This window comes from Epinephelus fuscoguttatus, linkage group LG17 (genome assembly GCF_011397635.1).
Source record: "Epinephelus fuscoguttatus linkage group LG17, E.fuscoguttatus.final_Chr_v1".
NCBI classification, from domain to species: Eukaryota; Metazoa; Chordata; class Actinopteri; order Perciformes; family Serranidae; genus Epinephelus; species Epinephelus fuscoguttatus.
Genome location: NC_064768.1, coordinates 26,929,944 through 26,954,278, shown reverse-complemented (window position 1 = coordinate 26,954,278; position 24,335 = coordinate 26,929,944). Strand labels below are relative to the sequence as shown.

At 41.8% G+C, this 24,335-nt stretch overlaps 1 protein-coding gene across 3 annotated transcripts in view; it reads right to left on the bottom strand.

The window, feature by feature from the left end:
* ctnnal1 (catenin (cadherin-associated protein), alpha-like 1) overlaps positions 1–24,335 on the bottom strand; it is a 67,428-nt gene that overhangs the window by 13,104 nt on the left and 29,989 nt on the right. For 2 of the 3 annotated variants that reach the window (XM_049602637.1, XM_049602635.1), the window contains exons 2-10: positions 14,546–14,735; positions 9,658–9,845; positions 8,763–8,882; positions 7,303–7,392; positions 6,867–7,037; positions 5,750–5,950; positions 3,468–3,557; positions 2,980–3,138; positions 1,400–1,492 (exon numbers count right to left, since the gene is read on the bottom strand). In XM_049602637.1, coding sequence (XP_049458594.1) covers positions 1,400–1,492; positions 2,980–3,138; positions 3,468–3,557; positions 5,750–5,950; positions 6,867–7,037; positions 7,303–7,392; positions 8,763–8,882; positions 9,658–9,845; positions 14,546–14,735 — 1,302 coding nt within the window. The remainder of the gene's footprint in view (positions 1–1,399; positions 1,493–2,979; positions 3,139–3,467; positions 3,558–5,749; positions 5,951–6,866; positions 7,038–7,302; positions 7,393–8,762; positions 8,883–9,657; positions 9,846–14,545; positions 14,736–24,335) is intronic. The other variant, XM_049602636.1, reaches the window with a different exon arrangement.

Here is a 24,335-nt window from a genome sequence, read left to right as displayed (position 1 = left end):
TTTGGTTGGTTGGTTGGTTGGTTGGTTGGGTGGCTGGGTGTTTGGTTGGTTGGTTGGTTGGTTGGTTGGTTGATTGGTTGGGTGGCTGGGTGGTTGGGTGGGTGGCTGGGTGGTTGGTTGGTTGGTTGGTTGGGTGGCTGGGTGGTTGGTTGGTTGGTTGGTTGGTTGGGTGGCTGGGTGTTTGGTTGGTTGGTTGGTTGGTTGGTTGGTTGGTTGGTTGGGTGGCTGGGTGTTTGGTTGAGTTAGGTAGGTAGGTAGGTAGGTCGGTAGGTAGTCAAAGACTGATTTGTCATTTACATACCATTCATAGTTGGTCAATCATAATGAAATAATACCTATCGATGTAATAAAAATAAAATGCAACTCTGAGGTCAAAAACTATATAGTGGAATTATTCCAACTAGAAATCCATAACTTACTATAGTATATCATACAGTTTTATTACAAAAATAAATTAGTCAGATAAAGTAACTAAAATAACCCAAAACAATGTGCACAGTAACTAAGGTTAGACTATGTTTATCTGGTCAAAAGAATTAATCATTGAGGCTTCATCATCAATCTTGTGTTTTACTAAATAAACATATTAAGGTTGATGAGTAATGGTTCAGCACATCTCTGATGCATGACTCATCGTACAAGTGACGGAGCTCAAGCTTGAGTGTTTAAAACACATACAACAATTTATTATATCTGCAATCAAGTCTGGATTAAACTACATTTGACAAAAATAAATTTAAAAAAAACAATCACCCACACACACAAACACATGTGGGAGCACACATACACACCACGTCCATCCCCTGCAGTGTAGTATTTAATAGCCAATTACCCTCTGGGCCACCCCTCCATTACTTTGGGCAGACACAGACACATATCACCACCGCCGCCCCCCCCCATACTGCAGCATTATTGATTGGTTGACCTTTGAACTTAGGAGGGGAGTCATTACTGCAGAGTCATGGGGGGCCTGACATTCGCGCCGCAGGACGGGAACATTCTACATTGCTGGATAATTACTGGCATGGATGGTTTCCAAGAGCAAACATAATTAGATCTGGGATAGGGGGACTGGGTGGACAGCATGTTCTCAGGTGTAGGAGGTAGACAGAGGAGACGTGAGGTAATTTGTCTATTTTCTCTCCCCCACTGCGTCTAAATATTACTCGGGTTTGATTTCACTCCCAGACCACTGTGTCACCGCTTTGACTTTATTGACACGCAATGAAAGTGTTGAATGGAACGAAATGGGTCTCGGGGTTAAGTAAGGTAAACCTGTCTGTCTCTCTAGACTGATCCTGTCTCCCCTGTTTCCTGCCAATTACAAGTTAATGGAGAATATAATCAAACTAGTAAAAACAAAAATCCATGCAGGTAAAGCTTGGAGGGTTAATGTTACCTGTGGACCAATGACATGGAAGGTCTCCTCAGCATGTATACAGGTAATCTCCAAAGGCTCGGTCCCCGACACATGGCACAGCAGCCGACACGTCTGAAGCAAAGACATAGGAGGAAAAAAATGTACTGACTGGAGATGCTTTTCAGATTTATACTGAAATTGTTGATTTACTGTACATACTACCTTGCTACCAACTTAAAGGTCCAGTGTGTTTGATTAAGGGGAATATATTGGTAGGAATGGAATATATGTTTTCTTTAGTGTTTAATCACCTGAAATTAGGAATTGTTGTGTTTTTGTTACTTTAGAATGAGCCGTTTATATCTACATAAAGAATGCATTCTCTTTCATAAAGTTTACTGTGCTGTCTTTATAGTCGCCCAGAACACAAAAACCAAACAGTGACTCTAGAAAGGGCCATTCACTTTTTCAGACAGCCACCATATTTCATCCTCCGCTGCTTGATGCCACTAAATCCTACTCACTAGACTATTAAAAACACACCATAGATGATCGTACCTAACTGTGTGGTCAAATTGTTTTATTTTTAATAGAGCTTTATACAGAAACCTACAGAAGCAGAGTGGGTTTTTTTAGAAAAAAAAAAAGATGTGCCCTGAATTATCAATATTTTATCTCAGAATTGCGAGAAAAGTTTTTATGGAAAAAAAATCTACTTGTTTTTCTGAATTAATTAGATAAAGAATTTAATTCATAAAAACAATATTTTAAGATATATTAATATATATATATTATTATTTAAATAATTCAGAAAAAAATCATTTTTTTCCCATTTAAACTTATAATTAATTTATAATCCCAATAATTATGAGATAATAATCTCATTAAGTCAGAAAAACAGTGCAAATTAATTTCTTTTTTTTTTTGGTTTATACTTCATTACGAACCGTATCTGATATTCCTGGTTACTTGAATTTAAGGTGCATTGATACTGACTACACAAACACCTGAAGAAATGTTTCATCTGTGGTTTCAGCCTGAAAGAAAACTAACTTCATCGCTGTCTTAGTTTTTTTTTTAGTGTGCATGGATAACAAGTGACTCTCAAGGCTGCACTTTTTGGGATTTTTTTGTGAAGTGTTTTGTAAATAATCTCAAGAAAATCTTAAAATCTACCAAAGGAGCACCTTTACTCTTACACAATGTCTCTTTTCAAACTACACTGAACGCTCTGTTTGTTTGGGACACTGGCAAAGACATGACAAAGCCTGCATGGCGTTTTTCTGTTCAGTGTTTGCACAACAAATCCAAATAATGACGTTCATTTGGTTGAGGATTACAAGTGTTGTCTACAGTTTCTTTCATTTCAAGCGGCATGTGTTTGCTTACATCAATTTCGATGTGTTTTCAGCAAATATGCAACTCATGACGATCAAGTTCTGTCAGCTACAGCCAGCTATTTTTTCTCAGAAAGTAGCCTGACAAGAATGAAAAAATTTAAAGCTAAACATCACGACAGATGTCTACAGGTGATGTTTTTTTTCCAGTTGAACACCTCTACTAGGTGGTACCACCAACAAGCCTCCCCGTGCTCCCTGCGCCCCTCCCCTCCCGCCTACCTCCACCAGCTGCTCCTTCTGCTCAGTGAGCGTGTGCGAATACTCCGCCACTGCCTCCAGGTTTCCCTCGGCGCCTGCAGCTTTGAGAGCCCGTAGAGGTAACTGCTCCCCATGAACTTTGAGCAAGTCAGAGGCACGAACGACTGCAACTTTATGGAGCTGGAGGAGGAATCAGAGATTAAATAGCAGAATAAGAAGGGGGAGTGATGGAGGCTAGAGAAAACACAGGAGAGAGAAAGATGAGTGAGACACAACGAACGCTGTGGATGTTGAGGAGTCGGAGAAAAAGAAGAGCAGAGGTGACAAAATGTCATCCTTGGGTTGACAGGGACGGCAGGTAAGCTGAAGAGTGATGTGAAAAAGGAAAGTGGGAAGCCGCCTACAGAGGCAGAACATCTAGTGAGAGACATCCCGACATGTCTGTGTGTCTGTACGTCTGTTCAGACTCAGAGGGCAGATAGGCAGGGCAGAGACAGACTGCTGCTCACCTCACGTCGGAGGTCACTGACACTCTGGCATGTCTTCAGGATGGCCACCTCCATGTCTTCTGTGGCTTCTTTGGCATGGACAGACTGCTGCTTTGGTGAGACAGGGAGAGGAAGAGGAGAATAAAACATGACACCCAGCATGGTTTGACAGGCCCACACACGAACTTACATTATTATCTGGAAGAGTGCACTAGAAAAAGGTGGAATTGGAAAATGAACCCAGGCATACTTTTTGACTTTCCAATTACATTTGTGACCTTTTACGCTCTGAATATGTAAAAGCATTGAGCGTTTCAACGTGCAATTTTGTGCAATCAAATCATTTAAACCAATTATTTCGTTAAAATGTTCTACAACAAAGTTTCACATCTTCAGACCCAGCAGTCCAATCGGAATGAAAACTACATATTCAACTAAACTTTCCACAACAAGAATCAAGACCACAAATTGGCCTGTGAAGAACACCCAAGAATATTTACACTTTCAGACTCGTTCTTTGCAATTTCAAAATGTTACAATGTTCTGGTCTTTTCAACTCTGCAGATGACCTTCAATTGCAGAGGCTTGATGAGGGACTACTGTACAATTACATGGCAGCAGTCTCTTAGTGTACACTCAACAAACTGAAAAAATGTTTACAATGAAAAACAGTGACATAATGACTTTTGTTTCATAAGTCTATCCGTTTAAAGGCCAAGGAGACTCTACTGAATGGCAGCAAGACACAGAACACTATGTGATGTTTCTCTCGGCTGAACAAGCCTTAGTAGAGACGGTTATTCACACGGGTTGTTATGCTCTCTTGTTCCAGGAAGGATGTTTGAACAGAAAGTGAATAGGCAAAAATAAGGACTGAATGAGCCGGGGGAGGGAGTCTTAAAGGAATACTTCATCCCCCAAAATGGTGCGTGTGCATCCACCCATTTTCTAACCGCTTCATCCTCTTGAGGATCGGGGGGGGGGGGGGGGCCAATGTCAGCTGGAGCCTATCCCAGCTGACATTGGGCAAGAGGCAGGGTACACCCTGGACAGGTCGCCAGACTATCGGCTGACACATAGAAACAGACAACCACTCACACTTACATTCACACCTACGGACAATTTAGAGTCACCAATTAACCTGCATGTCTTTGGACTGTGGGAGGAAGCCGGAGTACCTGGAGAAAACCCACTCTGACACGGGAAGGATATGCACCCACACCCAAGATCGAACCAGGAACCCTAGTAAATATCACAATATAAATTAATGCACAATGTTCCTGAAAGTTAGAAATAATTTACTCCGAATTCCTCTTTGTCACTTTATGACCCGCCCGCCCAAAAACCACAATATTTCCTAACGAGTTTACCCCAACTGACCGACCTGAGCATCACTACGTCACAGTAAATGAGCAATCCAAAAATGGAGAAAATTCATGATGAATTAAAGTCACGAGCATCCTTAATTAACAAAAGCAAAACAATATCAAAACATCTGTCTACAAACTGTCACACAAATTGTGCAGTATAATCCAAGTCTCTTTTATTGAGTCATATGCTCAGTGCTTCCCAAACAGGCAGTCCTTTTCGATGGGGAACTGAACTAGAAGTTATCTGGACTCTCTTCAAAGCCAGACTCCACTGACACAGACAGTTTTATCCGGCTAAACACGAGAGTAGAAGTGTGTTACTGTGTGACTTTGGTGAATCTGCGAGTTTCACTTTTAGCTCAGTTCCCCATCGGAAACGGCTGTTAGGGAAGTACTGAGCACACGAGTGGATAAATAAAATGTGTATTATATTGCACGAGTTGTGTGAGAGTGTGTAAATGGATGTTTGGATATTGTTTTGCTGTTGCTACATGCGGTTTCCTATGACTTTGAATTCATCAAGAATTTTCTAAGTTTCTGGATTTGTCATTCACTGGAGGCATGCAAGAGAAGTCAGAGTAACTGATACACAAATGGTAATTTGGAGGGTTTTTGAAGTGTTCCTTTAATGTGAGTGGGTCTATGACACTGCCTGCTATAGAAAAATCACACACAAGATATTAATGATCAGATGTAGTTCCTAACCTGACAAACTCCCTATCTTTCCAACAGTAATCCAGCCAACATCCACTTCCTCTCTGCTTGGATAACTCTGTTTTGCATCTTACTATCATACTTACAAGTGTCTCACAGATGACTTACTTCTTATTATTCTTCATATGGTAGCATATGTTTAGATTAATATTCCTGTAGGTGTATGTGCATCTGTGCATCTGTGCATCTGTGCAAGCGTGCGTGCTTGTGCCAACATACCGCCTCAACCCAGGCGTGCACCAGCTGCTGAGTGTCCTGGCGCGCCAGCTGGCACAGACCGAGGATGGCCTGCCGCTGCTCGTGGCTGGTGTAGGCCGAATCAGTGAAGTCCTCCGTCCGCTCCACCAGCGCCTCCAGCTGGCTGCCCATGCCCTGGGGGGACAGGGAGTACAGGTTCTCCCGCAGGCACTCCACGCTGGACTGCGAGATGGGGAAGGAAGAAGGTTACGGATTGCATATGTGAGTTGAAGGAGTGTTTGAAGGATAGATTTTAAGACTGACGAGGCAACACACACACAAGAGTTTTATCCTGAGGGGAAAAAATACATAATTTATTATCTCATTACCATTGTGCACTTGACCTAGTCATTAAATAACAAGGATTGTGGGTTTAGCCTCGGATTCACCTTGGACCATCAAAGATGCGCACTAAATTCTGCAAACAGCGTCTCAAGCACATAAACATGAAAGCTAATGCATTTTTTTCCCTGTTTCATCCTCTTTTCTTTTTTTTTTTTAACAAAGATCTGTTTTTAAAAGAAGTACAGGCCTTTGCCTATGTGTCCTAAGATGACAGGTTTATATAAGCTATTAGTTCAACTCTGCCATTAGGAGCTATGAAGCCATTTATTAAAAGCAATACGCATCTCCTGGCCCTTTCATTAAAATACTTCCTTCTCCTTTTATCTCGACAGAAGAGACCCCTTCAAAACATTTTTTTGTTGTTTTTCTATCATTCGCCGGTGAACAAGGAGGAGGGAGAAGATTAGTCACAGCGATGTAGGTTTATGATGAGTCACACGACCCTATTAACCAAATCATAAAACAGATAGGTCTGGTCCTACATATTGATTCTCTGAGTAACATTTGAAGCTATTGCCAAAATCTTAATGCTGCAACCACAAATCAACTGACACAGAAGCACAACTAGATCATTTTAGGGTTTTTGCTTAAAACCATGCTCTTTCTTATTAATATAAATGGAGTGTTACTGACTTTTCTGAAAGTGATTTTATGGCAGCTTTAAAGAAAACTTGTTCAGCATGACGCCTCCCTCACAAGAGGATCATTACTTTACTTCACAGACTCCTTCAGTAAGTCTGATTTCTGATCCTACCTTGAAGTCCTTGATGCCGTTATAGATGCTGGCAGGAAGGATCTTGTTCTCCCCGCAGCTCCGTGCCTCGGTGACTATCTCGATGACCTGCTCCAGGGCACAGCGCATCCGGTGGAACACGGCGTCCTTGTTGATCCGCGCCGACTCGCAATCTGGGTGCCTCAGGCAAGTCTTTGGAAGGAATTTGAAGGGAAATGTCAAAGCTCGTGCCCTCCTCTACTCTTTTCAACGTCTATCTGCTTTCATGTTTTACAACCACGACTATACACTCTCTTTGTTCATGATTTTGTGACTTTGAGTTTTGAGTATGACCACTGATCACAGCGTTTGAGAAGCCCTGAAATTAAATAAACTCGAAAAGGCCTTAAATCTTTAAAGCTGGACATAATCCATAACTTGTGCCCAGAGGTCCAGTGTTGGTGCACCAGCTGTTTACCTTGGAGGCTGTGAGAAGCATCATGGTGCATTTCTCCAGCACTGCTCTGGCTGCTGCCATCCGTGCCTTCTTCTTCTCATCCTTCAAGTCCTACAGCACAAACACACGCACACACACACCAGATGGTTATGGGTGGCTTTACTTCAGTTGCAACTTCTGAGAACTCTCTGGGTGTCCGAGGGACATGAAAAAGTATGCAACAAATCTCTTTAAAGCTGCTATGAAGGGATACACAAATGTGACACAGATTCCTCTCCAAGTTTGCACACACGAAACTTCCAAGGCTCATTGTTTCCCTAATAAAAACAGATGCTACCAGAATAGGAAAGAAGATACGGCATGTGACCCGCTGTTCCCCCGCTTCATGTATTCCAAACAGAAATAGACAGCTCGAATTAGGTATTTGGGGATTTGGAAAAGGCAGCTGAATCAACTCCTCTCCCATCACTTCGCCATAGATTACAAAGACGATGTGATTATCTGTCATTATTTTTGTCTCTGTGCTCGTCTGGCTTCAATAGACGAAGATTGTAGATTTTCTAAAGGGCTGTGGGCTTGTGCATGTGTGTGCATGGATGAGTGGGAGTGAATATGACTAAAAAAAGAGTGATAGAGAAATCAGGGTGGTAAATGAGGAGAGGGAGCATTAGCTGCGACGCTTTGAGGAGAGGCATGATGTGTGTTTCAAAACACGTGCCCTGAAGAAATCCAGAAAGAGGGATGGCCGATCCTTTCTCCCTGTCTAGATACCGCAGCCGCTGCACTTTACATCAGCTTCTGCAGGCAAAGCGCTTTAGCTGCAGGGGCTGAATGTATGCATCAAAGACGGATTAGCAGTCTCTGACAGAACAAAGTTAGAAACCCTAAGTTGGACTGTTTTTCTAAAGCTTGAAGCAGAAGTTTTGTTTTGCAAATGTGCCATACCCTGAGCTGATACACTGCAGAGAGAATGCACGGCTCAAAGCACAGGTCAGTTCATATCAACATTAAATCGTGACTTGTTTGAGGAGTATGAGTCATAACCGACCTGTACGTTTCTTTTATGGATTAAGACGTGGATTAGAAGAAGGACTCGATGCAGAAAGAGAGATATATGAGAAGAAACCTTATTTCATTGTTTCTTTTTAAAAGAGTAAATATTTGATGCTTAAATTATTGATTTGTTCTGAGTTTGTACATTCACAGTGTAAGTAATGCAGGTTTCACAGTCTAATTCCACCAACTGCTTGCACATTCAGAATACCATGTTTAGAAAACCGCTGCTTGTTAGATCACATCTGCATGAATAAACAAATAGTGCTCAGTGCTGAAGAAACAAAGAGACAAATTACTGCACCTTCATAAACCAAACTAAACACATATGCAGCTTTCTTCCAAGTTAGACCACATATAATTCCATTTATTCAGACAAGTAGTGTGCTGATGAATTTAAAAACAAAGTTTCTTCGCATGCTACTCACGTTCTGTCTGTCTCCGGTGAGGTGGGCAAACTCCACCATCTCATTGCCAAACTGGCTGAATATCTGTACAAATTCCTGGAAGGTGCTGACTCTTTCCAGATGGTCGAGGGTAACCAGGACCTAAGAGGAGTGAAAAGATCAGAGCGGTGCGGTGAATGAACGCATATGGTTGTGTTCTTCAAGTCCTTCCAAAAACTAATTCAAATCTCACAGGATATCAGCAGGAACTGCAAAAAAACAGCCGAGAATATCACATTATCACCACAAGTTACTCCAGCGCTCTCCTCCGAAGTATTTATGTCCCAATGTGATGCAATTATATCAATGATATGCTAAAATAAAACCAACAGATTAAGTAGTTCCTAACCTGCATTTTAGTTAATAGTAGTCTATGTACCTGCTAATTTAGCTGCTGAGGGTAGGTTAGCTGGCAGCCCTGATGCAGCAGCTTTTATCAACGCCAGACAAAGAGGAGGAAGAGATGTAATTGTGTTTGCCAGTAATGGAGAACAGGGGGCTGCCGACTGTCTGTCCAAACGAGGATAACCAGTCATGACTGGGCCCCCTGTTTCCATTCTTGGCTTAGTCTACAGCTACATCCATATCACACTGTCTGGCTGAGAGCACAGCCAGGTACGATGGAGAGAGGCAGTCTCTTTGCTCTGTGTTTTTATGTGGTCGCAAAATGTGCTGCTTCCCTCCAATTACCTCCAGAGTACTTCTTCAGAGAGCCAGTGCTTATCTATTAGGAAATAAAGGACTCCAGATGGAGTTTGCTAAGATGTGTGTGTGTGTGTATTAATGTGTGCATCACTGTGTGTGTGCGGGAGGGACTAAGTAAGAGAGATTATGCGTATCTTTAAAGGTTGTGCCATCTCACATTTACATGTCTCACCTTGTTACGTGATGTGATTATCTGTTTGATGACGATGCGGTCAGCCAGGACGAGGACTTTAGTGACTGAGGAGAGGAGCAAGCGGGCTGCCTTCACCATCCCTGTCCTATCACTGAACACCGTGACACGTCCGTCTGACTGGGACGACACGACTGATCCCACATCTGTCAGCTGGGCTATGGCATCACCTGCGAGAGAGGAGAGAAGGGACAGTTGGGCGGATATATTGTCTGATAGAGCTTAATGCAGATATATTGTGTTGGTGTATAAGGATGAAACAACTAACTTTTTCTCTCTGCTACTGATTCATAAACCTAAACTCTGGGTATCTGCCAGTGCCAGAGTACTTATCCGACACAAGTGCTCTCTTTTCCCTTATTTAAAAATCTGTCCTCACTGCATGGAACACACTGGCATCAAACATAACATGACAACTAAAACATTTTTTCTAGGCGTGTGCAAATCTTGATTTTACTAATCTAGGGAGTTTATGAGACTTTTGGTTGGGTGCTGTTTAAACAATCTATAACACAAGGTCTATTAGGGCATGTCCAACTCCCCTTTTGCTAGTTAAACGACGCATAACCTGGGCGCCCACACCTTGTTCTAAGACCTTCACACCCATTGGCACACAGATAGGCCCAAGTACACACAATATGGGCACTGGCCATGAAAACGACAACAGATTTGGTCTGAAAGTAGCAATGACAGATCCACTGCGCTTTGCACTGCTTTGCTGTGGCTGTAAGATAGAGCCCCTCTGTCTGTCTGTCAGATAACTAAGGGAGAGTCGAGTTGAGGAGGCCGACTCAGAACATGCTGGAGGGTTTACATATCCCATCTGGCCTGAGAGTGCCCTGGGATTCCCTCGGCAGAGCTGGATGATGTGGCTGGCCAGAAAGACCTTTAGGCTACTTTGCTTTGCCAGCTGCCACAGAGATCTGGACCCAGACAAGAGGCAGAAAATTAAAGGATGTGTGGTCAGCTGATAATTCCTTAAATGCCCTCTAAGTTAGGTCAGGCAACACTACGGCACGATGTTCTCCCAATCTGCCTCTCTTCACCTCTGGGAGAACATATCGTCCTGTGCAGGGTGACACACAGCAGCACTATATTCAGCTCAGTGGTATGCCAGCCTGTCCCAAACACTGCTGGCATGCTCTCTGGATGACATGAGACACACAAGGCCCTCAAATACAATAGGCAAAAAAAGCCGGAGCTTTTCCAAATTCATACACTGACAAAATATGCAAATGTAAAAATATTCATGAAGAGTCCAACTTTCCCTTTTTCTCTCTTTCAAACCTGCTCTCACCGGCCCCAATAAGGGAGGAATACAGAGTTTAAAAGGCTGAAATCCCATCACCAAAATAGCTATCAAGAGGAAAATGTCCAGAGTTAAGAGCGAGAGGGAGGAGGAGAGAAATCTCTCAGAAAGAGAGAGCTCGGAAAGGAGGGGGAAGGGAGTATAGCTAGGTCTCTATTGGGTCACGCTGCTTGGCTGTCTATTTTGTTTGGCTGGTCCTTTAAAAGAAGCTGCACTGACGAACTGATTGCATCCGACAGGCTGCTTTTCAGTGCCAGCTCCGCTAACCAGTTAAAACATCTAGGCCTGGCTCGCAAAGAATGCTGCACAAACCCCCATGGCACAAGCAGGGTGGAAAGCAGAGGGAGCCAACTCTCGTCTCTTAATCTCGGAATATGGATGGTATGGACTGGAGGATGGATTTTCATGACCTTAATAGAGTTATCCCACTGGTCCCTGACCGTATGTGCTCAAGACCCTTGTAGTTTCTGCTCACTGTAAATGCAGTTTGTTCCAACATAGAAAATTACGCATCAGGTGAAATGATTTCGACTTTTTTTTTCTTCTGAACGATGAATTTATTATTCATAAGTGAAAACTTGAAAGGCCGATCCTTGATGTGTTGGTGCGGCGCTTGCAGGCAGTCAATCTTGCATGACTCAATGCATGGCAATGTCTGTCTGTCGGTGGATTGCGATGAAACTTGATACAGACATTCATGTGACCCCTCCGGATGACTTCTTTAACTTTTCATCTAGCGCCATCACCAGGTCAACATTTTGAGCCTCAGCTTTACTTTGCATTTAGTGCTTATTAGCAAATCTAAGCGAGCTAACTATGCTAAACTAAGATGGTGAACATTATCTCTACTACAGATCCGAATGTTAGCATTTAGCTCAAAGCACCGCTGTGCCTCACAGAGCCGCTAACATTACTGTAGACCTGTTTCTGTGTCATTTATATATGATTTATGAGAAAAAGGTCACAAAGAGGCCAATCCTTGATGAGCTGGTACAGCGCTTAAAGGCAATCGTCTCCTTTTACCAACTAATAGCCTTGCACATGTAGTCCAGTAACACTCACATACAATGTGTGCAATGACTTTAATTTGATCCTCACTACCATCTTATCTTGAATCTTTCTGTGGGGGGAAGAGAAAGTGAGACAGAAGCACGCAAATGTGAGAATGACACTGAGAGACTGAGCGAAAGAGACAGAGACAGAGATCCAGCGCAGATTGCCTTCACTGACCTGCCTCATTGGATCTCTCCACTGCTCTGATGATGGGTAGCATCTAATTAAACTAGTGCTTTCAGCCTGCCTTTATTTCATTCATTATAGCACACAAGGCTGAAGCCTGCCTGATTAAACTCTCCCTGCGGCTAGGTATTAGAGAAATGTCAATCCTTCACTAACTAGCCCCTCTCTCTGCTGTAGACTTAAAGCCTCTAAAAAAGTCTTTCTTTTTTTTATCCCTGAAGATGTCTCCATCATTTTAAAAAAATGGTCAGAGAGACTAAACCTTTTTTTTTTTTTTTTTTTTTTTTTTTTTAGAATCAGGGAACAGTTGTACAGTGTCTGTCAGGAGAAGTGCAAGAGAAAACTGTAAAAACACCTCCCTAAGAGGAAAGTGAGAACCGGAATAAATTAGTTGCAGTGGGCTCACATATCCAGACACACATACACTTCACTTGGCCTCACCTACACACACACACACACACACACGCACACACACATTCACACGCACATTTTCTCATCAGTCTATCCTCCCCCTCCCACCAGCTCTTTCTTTGTCTGAGTTTTAGCCGTCTTTACAAATCAACGCTGTGTGAGGATTAAACGCTTTGCCACACAAGCTGGTTCCCCCAACATAAACCTATTATCACGGTGTTGTGTCTAAAATTCTTACCCAATGTGATATTGTTTCCGGTCTGCTCTGCAGAAAGCTAAATGAGGTCCTTGTTTTGCCTGATAAGAACTAAGTTTCCAGATATAAACAGTGGTGGAAAGTACCAAAGTAATTTTACTACTCTACTCAAGTACTGATTGGAGCAAACTGTACATTTCCATCTTATGCAACTTTATATGTCTACTCCACTACGCCTGAGAGGTATATTGTACGTTTTACTCATCTACATTTCTCTGACGGGTTAAGAAACTATTCAGATTACAATTTTTATACCCTTTCTATCTAGTAAAATGCAACATACACATTAAAGCAGCAGGAATATTAATCCAAAAACAGCACATATAAAGTGGTTTTAAATGCAGAACTTCTACTTCTAGTGGAGCATTTTCACAGTGTGGTATTAGTTATTTTACTGCAGTAAAGGATCTGAATACTTCTTCCACCTCTGGATATAAAGAAGTGTTTCACCCAGCGAGTGATGACAACTATCTAAACCAAGAATTCTAAGAAAGTTTAGATAGACAGAAACACACAGCGTTGACAGCGTGTTTTTTTTGACGGCTTTTCAAGTGCAAATGTTACAAGAAAGTGTAGAAACACTGAGAGAAACAGATTTCTGACAAAACCATCACCTCTTCTTTCTCGGGTTCAATAAAAGCCAACAGTCCCATGAGAGTGATCCACACATTCTTGTTCCCTCACTCTGGTTGTCAATGTTTCCACCCCTCCAACAACCCTCTTTCCCCTCTTTGTTTCTCTCAGATGTTTAATGTTTTGCACTTTGAAACAGCCGTACATCCATTAAACAGATTATCTTTTCAGATTCAGACTCGAATCTTGCAGCATATATTAGGTGAAGAGGAAGACTACACCCCGGACAGGTCGTCAGTCTATCACCTAACCTGCCTGTTTTAGAATGGGGAGGAAACTGCAGAAATGCGGACGTGGGGAGAAATCTAAACTCCACACAGACAGGCACAGCCAGCAAATTCAAACCCTGGAAAAAAAATAAGGGGTCCTGACCTCAGGTGGAAAAATATTTTTCAATGTAACACAGAGGCAATCTATGAGGCAGTGAATATCGGGAAAACTGCTTCAATCTTGCCAACAGCCTGATGCATAAAGCTTCTATCAGAATCTATTATGCAGTGCTTTCCAAGCCAGTGCAGAGACATTCATTCCCTACACAGCACCCTTGGGTGAAGAGGCACTTTTTCAGCCTTTACTTCCAAGCTAATAACAACAATGTCTTTAGTTGACTCTGGAGGTGCTCTGGTTTAATACTATCTGACAGCCAGGCTGTCCAGACAAATCGAAACTTGCTCAAATTTGATAACAGTGTGACGCCTAAAGGTGGTGCCTGATGCCTTATGAAACTGTCACAGTTTGTCTGAACAAATAAACACCGATGAGTCTTATTGGCTGACAAGCTGTAACAGCCTCAATGGCAATTTCTTAACATCATAAAGCCATGCTTATATCACGACGATACAGTATCCACTATGAGGAAACCTGTAGGGTGAAGCACCCTCACACTGTTTAACAACATTAATCTGTGACCACAAAATAAAATCTGTCTCTTTCTCCTTCAAAAGCGAGGCACTCGACGAGGTGCTGAGTTTAAGCGCAGCAATTCAGTGATATGTCGAGTACGTAATGAGATCAAACCAAACCTGCTCTGCGTGCCTCGAAGCAGGCTTGACCCATCTCATCCTTGAGCTCTTGGTTCTCTGTGGCGATGGCCTCCCCGACGGCGACGAAACGGCCCACAGCCACGCTCACTGCCTGGCCCACCCTGTGAATGGCTGCCAGGGTGCGCTCTGACTTCTTTGGCTTGTCTTTGTGGTTGATCAGTGTTGTGATCTGCAGGAATGTGTGGAGAAAAAAACAAGACATTATTAACGTAGTAAGACACATACTTTACTTTTGTTGTCGCCAGTTATTTAAGCCAAGCATAGTCAGCAGTGGTGGAGTATTTCCATTTTATGCAACTTTGTACTTTTACATCCAAGAGGGAAATATTGTACTTTTTACTCCACTATATTTATCTGACAGCTTGACTTACTAGTTACTTTGAAAAACAATTTTTCATACCCTCATTACCCAAATCTGGTGATTCTGAACACCATGAAAATTTGACTTTTGACAGATATGTGGCTCTCACAGGACAGCAGTGCTACAAACGTTAAGATCTTATGGAATATAATGCAACACTGTACAGTAAACTACCACACATTATATAAAGGAGTTATAAATGAGCACAAACTTAAATATCTACAGCAGTAAAATGCAACATACACAAAAATACTAATCCAAAAACACCATGTAGAAAATAAAACCCAGACAGGGAACATTTCACTGCACTATGAATACTTTTACTTTAAGTACATCTAGCCAATAACAATAGGCCCGTTTCCACCGCAGGAACTTTGGGGTAATTTTAGAGGACCAGGGCCGGGGCTGGGGCAGGAACCACCCCCGAAGGACAGAGTTCCGAAAAACTCCTGGATGGGGCTTGGGGTTTACTTGGTGCTGATTGGATATACTCAAGGCGGGATGTGACGTCAACAGAAAGCGACAAAATAGCTTTTTAAAACTCAGCAGACGAGGAGTCGCATTTTTAAAAGGAGTCATAAGAAGAAAAGCAGTTGTTCTTCTTTGTTTGTTCCTTTGCCGCGTCGCCCCGGTCAAAATGGTCGCGCGACGATTACATCACATCCAGAGCCCGGTAACTTCACAGAAACCTTCCTCCTACTCCGCTCTCTCATTGGAGACACGGCGGTTGAGACAGCCGAGCGAGAGGACGTTCCTGTAAAGTTCCTGCCCTCCAAATAGTACCAGGAACTTCTTCAGTGGAAACGGGCCTACTTACATACTTCTACCTTAATGTCTAGTGCGTAGGGTTAAGTGGCATCTAATGATGAGGTTGCAACATTGCAACCAACTGAAACGTGTCCCTTGTGCCAGGCATGTAGGAGAACTACAGTTCTCTCTCATGCTTGTAATGCAACATTGCGAAATCATAAATATCCCTATCTAGAGGGACATTTGCAAAAATGCATATCTAGAAAAACGCCTGTCTAAAGCCAGTGTTTGGTTTGTCCATTCTGACCTTCTGTTGAACAATATGGTGAACTCCGTGGAAGAGGACCCACTGCATATGTAGATATAAATGGCTCATTCTAAGGTAATGAAAACACAACCATTCTTATTTTCAGGTCATTATAAATAAATTAAAACATGGTTGTAAATATCATAGATGCCCCTAAATCCTACACACTGGACCTTTAAGGAGGGATTGAGTGCAGGACTTTTAATTATAGTTGAGTGCTATTAGTACTTTTAATGCATGAAAGCACCTGAATACGTCTTCCACCACTGACAGTTAGCCCCTTTCTCTTAACTTTTCCACTGACACATCTAAAAGCCTGGAGGATAATAAATAACCACACAAGTTGCATGGTTGCACACTGCCTTTCTAGAATCATAGCCTCTTGTTCGATAGTGAAAGTATGCTGTGATTATATCCTAACAACACCTTTGATAAGGGAGCATGTTGAGTCTGGAGCTCGTACCCCATTTGCTTATCAGGAGAGAGGAGTTTCCTGCCTGCACAGCCACAAGTGGAGATAACATTTTGGAAGACGGCACAGGGATAACCTACTCTGCGTGTCAGAAGGAGAGGAAGCATGTTTACAGCTCAAACACGCAGTCTCCAACACCTCTTACACAACATTTCATAAAATTTGAAAGAAGAGCAGACACAAACACAGCAGATGGGACATGCACGCACGTCTCCTGTGACATATACAAGACAGTCCACCGATGGGTACACAGAAACACACACAGCAAACTCAGGTGGGGCCTCTTAGTGATAATTAAGGGTATGAATTATGAATGGGTAGAGCCAATTATCATTAATTATTCATTGATTGCTTTCACTCTCTCCAGCTGTTATTGTGGGTGTGAGTGTGTGTATGCCTGTCAAACCATTTGGGTCAGGGAGTGGTGGGTGGTGATTTTAATTGGTCCACAGCTGCAGGTGGTCCAAGTGGGGAATCTTTTGCAGTAAAGTCTTTGTGGGCTACAGAAAAACACGCTGGTTGTGCTAAGCTCAGGCGGCTGTTTGAATGAGCAGCATCCTGAAACAGGAATGTAACACATCAGGCCGTCACTTTTTAGTTCCACAGTCTGAACGAACGAAATCCTTTGAAATGTGTTCAGATAGATTTGACAGTGTACGACACAATTAACCCTGAGATCTCATGGAAAGTCTACAGCATTGTTGATCAGCACCTGACAGGCAGCACACACACACAAAATTGTGTCCTAACATGATGTTAAGGTTTTTGTTATCTGGGTCCTCAACTTTGCTTTATAATCAGACAAAATACAAAACAATAAGCTTGGGAAATTAATGTCTGTCAATTGAAAACTTGATTTTTCTACATTCAGCCCAACAATATATGCGACAAACAAAGGCAATCTTTAGTGATTAAATTTGTCTTAGATTCATTATTGTTTTGTTTTTTTATTAATCGCTCATCCTATTAAAACATCTCAAAAATACACAGTGATGAAAATAAATGTTCTGTTTAGTCTGACCAATGGCCCAAAACCCCAAAGTATTCAATTTACTATCAAGTAAGACTAAGAAAAGTTGCAAATTCTCACATTTGAGAACCTGAACCATCGAATGTTTGGTATTTCTGCTTGAAGGATTTTAAGGTGCTCTATATTAAGAGTGGATCTATCAATCTATTAAGGTTGTCTACACACAGCTCTCATTGTAGAGGTGGCTGTGCTAGCGGCTAGCAGCTAACAGTGTTAACAACTGCAACAGTGCTGACAGAGCTAACAGTGTTAACAGGGGGGAACCTGAAGATGGGTGCTACACCTACGCCAAGACACTGTCACCTTATCAGCCGTATGAACACAGTGCAGTGGCATACACACACACACACACACACACACACACACAGGACTCCTGTGCACTCATATGCACATGAAACTGGACCAGCTACCAAAATAAAGAACAGAGAAGCTTGGATTACAACCTTGGATGTATAAGGAGATCTGAATACAGCTTTAGGGGCAGGGCTCCATTCATTCCTATAAAGGTTGCTAAGTGGCACAGGAAGCCAAAATAGTTAAACTTTCCAGTTATAAAACTACCTGGATCTTCTGCATTGTTGGGCCGGTTGAGCAGCTAACCTCTGGTTTAGCATTCTGCTAAATAAAAATAATGTAACTGTGCATCTCTTCAAGACTTTCAAAATGTTATCGGACCAAATGGATCAAATCCTGATAGTGAAACAAGTTATTTCAAAGGGTTTGTGATCCCCCTTAAAATGTATCCACTGATTTACAAAAGTGTCTTTCACATAAGTCTCTTTCACATTGTAAGTCTATGGGAAAAAGTATTTTCACGCCTAATGGCATCACATGATGGACCAAGAAGTGGTAATTCTACTGTTTGGCCACTATGTCAAATTGGCTTCAAAGCCTGGTGCTGTTCCTGGAGGCTTGACTTGTTTCTCTGCTCAGGACGCCATTACTTCACTTAATCTTTACATAGCAAATAGTTGTTTGCTGCTTTATTAATGCTCTGAATATTGTATAGAGCTGCATTAAACAGTTAACCGATTATCAAAATAGTTTCTGAATATTTGCTTTCAACAGTTTCGGCTCTACATCTTACAATAACGTTACCAACTGATCTGATTATATCTCAGACTATCAATAAATCATGTAGAGTCTGTAAAATGTCAATGATGAAAAAAATTCCTATTACAATGACTTCAAATGTCTTATTTGTCTTCATTTATGCTAATTCCTGCTTCCTGCACACTACAAAGGGGGGGACTATAAACCTGCTACAAATGCCTCCTGAATCTAAATGCCACAATGCCAAATTAGCCTGAGTCAGCAAACCTCTTGAACTGCTGCCCTGTGAGACATGACCCACATTAAAACTGTACATCACACATCATTCACACTGACAGCTTCGTCGAGCACTGCTGAGTTTCAAAGTTCTTTAAAATGATGTTGATGCTTAATGCGGCTTAAAGTTGTTTCACAGCGCCTTGGTGCTCATTATTAGCACTGTGCACGGCAGATATGTTTCTTGCTGAGAAATACCGTTATAGCTGGATCCAGAAGAAATTCAATATTGCGTTGGACTTGTCGACTTCATATTGATGAGAGATTTAGAATTAACTGGGAACAATTTCTAACTTGTTTGGCATTAATTCTGCATAACACACAAAAAAGTTCTGCCCAAAGTCCTTGAACAAAAAAGGTCACATCTCCATGCTGCAATCAAGTCCCAGTGGTAGTTAAGTTCAATCACAAAAACACATTCACTCTGATAATAGTGCTCATTAAGGATTTCTAAGCATACAAGCCTTGTTGCTTTCTATAAGATAACATAAAAGATGCTACTTGCCGAGTAGCTGTTATATAAATCATAAAAAAGAGACATCAAGAAAAAAATAGAAAGAAAGTTGAGCTGAAAGGGAGCAAAAGGAAATAAATTTAAAAAACAGATAATAAAAAGTGCACCAAATAAAGCTGTTGCACTGTCTCTTCCTCCTCCCATTACTGCCCCTGCCCCCTAATACATTAAAAGAAGTTGTAACTTGTCTTTTTGAATTCCCTACTTTTCATTCTCGGAAAGACCATTGTTCTGTAGCAAGATCCTGACCCTGAAAGCGCTCATAAAGCACTTCTTTTGGTCCGTCACTCGTCACTTTATGTATCATCTGTCTTCTTTATCTCTGCATTAGAGCTTCCCTTCCTGTTAGCCCTGTGTTTTTCACTGACTCATCGACACAGAGTGGGATACTCTGTAAAAAAAAAAAAAACACCCAGGCCAGCTGGACATGATGCAGCCTAAAAGAAGGAATTAGGACACAGGGACACATGATTCAGACCTACGTCATAAAATTGACTGTTGTACAACGTCAGGTGGCATTCTTGTTACACAAGAGACCTGGTAAAACACTTCTGTGATGTTAAGTTTCCGAGGATTGGAGCATCTGAGGACTGTGTGTCTTGTGTACAACTAAAAGTGTGTGCGCATGGTGTGTTTTTATGTCTGCAGGGTTCATGCAGGCATGACTGTTTTCCCAGATGACTTGTACAAGCAAATGGTGACACTAATGAACACTCAGGCTGGCACTGATCCAGAAACCAGTGTTTAAGGGGGTTGAGAGCATGAGAGAGGACCTTAAGTGTGTGCATGTGTGTAGGTACACAAACGGCAGCACCTGAGGCTCACAGAGGAGAGGGAGAGGCAGACGAACAGACAGCCAAAGAAAATCTGATTACAGATTTTCCTCTGTGAAAAAGAAAGCTTTATCCAAACTGCAGCAGATGAGCGGATGGTGAAGTTTGTTTCATAAGTTTAAGTGTGTGTCTGTGAAAGACAGAGTGGAAAAAAGTCTGTGTGAATCACAAAGAGAGACTGGGAGAGAGAGAGCAGAGAATAACCACTGCCTGGGATTTCCTCCATTAGAGATTACTAGGTGGGTACATTTACTGGGCTGTGCAAACAGGAACAGAGCAGGGTGGGGAGAACATAATATTGATACAGTACCATCGCAGAAGAGAGACCATTGTGTCTGTGTGCGAGTCAAAGGAGCTTGTGTCAGTTTCATTCTGCACAGACACAGAAAAGTGCACATTTGTTCTACATTTGTTAGTGAAACACTTAAAAAATCAGCAAAAGATCAAATTTTAAAGGGACAGTTCACCACCAAATCAAAAGTAGCTGTTTTTCCTCCTACCTGTAGTGCTATTTATCAGTCTAGACATTTTGGTGTGAGTTGCTGAGTGTTGGAGATATCGGCTGTAGAGACGTCTGCCTTCTCTCCAGTATAATGGAACTAGATGGCACTCAGCTTGTGGTGCTCAAAGCGCCAAAATAATACACTTGAAAAACTCAACATCAATGTCTCTTTCCAGAAAATCACAGACCTTGTTGTGAGCAGTTTCATGTAGGAACTATTTTGCTTTCTACCGAACTAGACCCACCGACCGAATCACTAGGCAGAAGGAAGCATGCATCTACTCATGGACGAGAGGCTTGTGCTTGTGACAGTGCGAGATGTAAACACTAATGGCGTCCTCCTTGGCTAAGCTGTAACATTAGAAGCCACTAAAAGCTTATCAAAGAAATTCCCCTGTCAAAACATCAATGAAATCACATAATAGAGAAGAAAAAAAAACGGGTAAGGAAAGAAGAAATAGAGGAGGAGAGAGGGAAAAATCAAGACAAAACAAGGTAGCAAATAAAATGATGTGTAGGTTAAATTACTCATCACTGGTTCAAGTAGCTACAGTACCTGTGCCTGCACATCTGACACTGATCACACCCTTGAATCCCATGAAATCAATGCTGCGCAGATGAATTGCGTGTATTACAATTATCGTCTAACATCATTGCGTCTGATAAATTGGTCTTCTTTGTCATAACGTTATATATGCTACAATAAAGCTTAAAGCTGACGCCACAATTAAATCATATCAACACCAAATTGATAGTTTGAATAAAATCATCCTGATATTGAGCTGTGTTAGAAATTAACAGCTGCGCAAAAATATACCTAGTCTCCCTCTTTAAAAAACAAAAAGGAAAATCCCTCAAACACCATGAAGTGTAGACATGATAGGCTACTTTTCCAGCAGCAAAGCTGTCAGTTAGGCCCATTATCTTTAACAGGGATCATTTCCTCCAACAAAAAAATGTTGGCACTAATTAATGGTGCTATTAAGTGTCTGCAAATTATCAGTTTCTTTCTTATGAAGGGGTGGGATGAAATTTCAACTTCTTTCCACTCCTTTGTGAACAATCTTTTCATTGTCTGTTGTTGTTGCTTTCTTTTCTTTTTTAATGTTCAAAATAAACTTTCAAATCAAAATCAATCAAATGAATTAAACTTCCCGTCATGACTGGGCTGCATTTCTGTCAGCGGAGTCATTTTTTTCCGAACAGCTGATTGGCCAGTGGGTGGTGCTTTTTATAGTATCGTATTCAACCCTGAACTTACCCTGATCCGGAGCAGGATAGCCGTTCAGAGTAAGTTACCATGGTGATTTACCCCGATAAGAACTGAACTGGCTTTGTGAGACTGAAAACCCAGGGTTAACCCTGAAGTTACCTCGCTAAGACATTAATCCTGCTTCGTGATACAGGCCCCAGGTCATGACTTCTGGAAAGAGACATTGCTGTTGAGTTTTTCAAATGCGTTTTTGGCGCTTTGAGCACCAAAACCAAAGTGCCATGTAGTTCCATAATACTGGAGAGAAGGCCGACATATTTACAGCGCTATCTCCAATAAGGTAAAAAGAAAAATACGTGTTATGATTTGGGGATGAACTGTCCCATTAGGTACAAAAAAAATCAACAGTATTTATTATTATTTCTGGGTATCCAGTTAATGTTTTGGATATCATAGTAAACAAGACTACATATACGACCAGATTTTCAATACTAACTTTTAGTACTTCAAGGTTTTGATACTTTATCTGTTATATGGACACATTTTGTCAATAACAGAAAAATATCTAGGCTGGATACCCAGCTCCACTCTGTATAGGCACCTGCTCAATCATTGAAGCTGCCTCCAGGCCAAATGTTAGGGGTTTACTGTACACTTCACCGCAGCAGTCTATTAATTTAAAATCTCTCCTCTCAGTTCATTCTTCGTCTCTCTGTTTCACACACACCCTCACGATACCATGCTGCTGCGCTCTGCTGCACTCGCCCAAAACCTCCCAAAGCCCACTGAGGATTTCAAAGAGTTATACAATCCATGACGTCGGCACAAATGTTGCTTTAGATGCAAAATCAGACCTGAGGCAGATTTGTTTATTGACAGGGCTAACTGGTTGTGTCCCCAGTGTACAGAGGGGGTAGAAAAAATGGCTTAATCTGCTATCTCATGTAATAAATATGGGGGTCACTTGGAGTGTACATTCTGGTGAATCGGGGGTAATTCCATATCTCTTTCTAGGATTTAAATAAACAGTGGGAACACACACACAGCTCTGTTCATAATCTCATATGAAGTCTTTCTTTTTCACTCTCACATTAACACAGCAGAGCCTGCCCATCCCTTTTTTAGTTACTTTCTCCTCTGGCACACAATCAGTCAATTCCCAACCATCCACCTCTCATCTCTTTGTTGTCCACAATTAGGAGGACAATTACAAGGCCATAAAAGACGACATCAACAGCTTACTCCGAACAACACAATAGACCAACAGAGCCCACCCATTGGTTAGAGGGAAATCTAGCCTAACACCTCAAGGACACGGTGACCGACCATAAATCAGAGGGTAACAAAAGCTGGAAACATTTGTGGCTGCCTCCCATGGCTACTGACTGAGTTTCACTGAATGGCCAATGCTGGGAGAAAGTTTGGTGTTATCTGAGTCATTCTTTCTCTCTGCCTGCTTTTTTTTTGTAGTCTGCTCTGATTCTCGGATAATGCAGTTGTACGACTGTGTAGATAACTGGGTGTGTTTGTGGAAGAAAAATCCAGCTTACTTCAAACAGATCAATTCAAAGCCTCTTTCCCAGTGGCAAATTTGCGTCATTCTTGTCATTTAATAACTGCAAGAAATCCTTCGCAAACAAAAGGCAGCGAGATAAAAGTGAGTGTGAACAAGCTCATCCTGAAGGCCTGACGGGGCTTTTATTAAACACACATTGTAGCCATTCATCACAATAATTGCTTGCTTGGCAAGTGTTATATTGGCCTGCTTATTTGTCTGAGTTATATCTCTGATTCCTTTAAGCTTTACTTGGCCTGCCGACTAGAGTAGCAACTCAAAAAATACTTTTTCTTCCCGGAGCAAAAAGATTGAATGGAAGTTTGATACAGAATCCAACAAAGAAACTCACAACACATTCAGCCATTATTAACAGTCAAGCTCAATAGGATTTCTACTGTGTGAACACGGGGGTGTAAACCAAAGTAGAAATATTATCCATCCATCTATCGTGACAGCACAGGTCTGTTTTATTTTCGTTTACTTAAGCGTGTGTGTGTGTGTGTGTGTGTGTATGTATGTGTGTGAGCGCATGCAAATACCAGTATGCACTGTACTGTAGTACTGCTGTTTGTACAGTATGTGTGCTTGATTAACCGTCATGTGTATGGGCAGGAAATAATTGGACAGTAGCTTGTGTGAAGAGAAGGAGATGAGGAGGAGGGGAAAAAAAAGAAAGTTTAACGCCTTGGTCGTGTTTATTTTCTGATCAGATGAAACTGTGTGCATCATTTTGTTTGAGTGAGTTTTCGTGTTTGTCCTTGTTAATGTGAAAAAAAAAGTACGCATTTGTGGCAACTTTGGTAGCCTCCGGTTCCTGCACTCCTCAGATCGTCGCTCTCATTAAAAACAAACTCTACAGCATATGGATCACTTTGTAAAGTAAACAGGGAAAAAGAATAC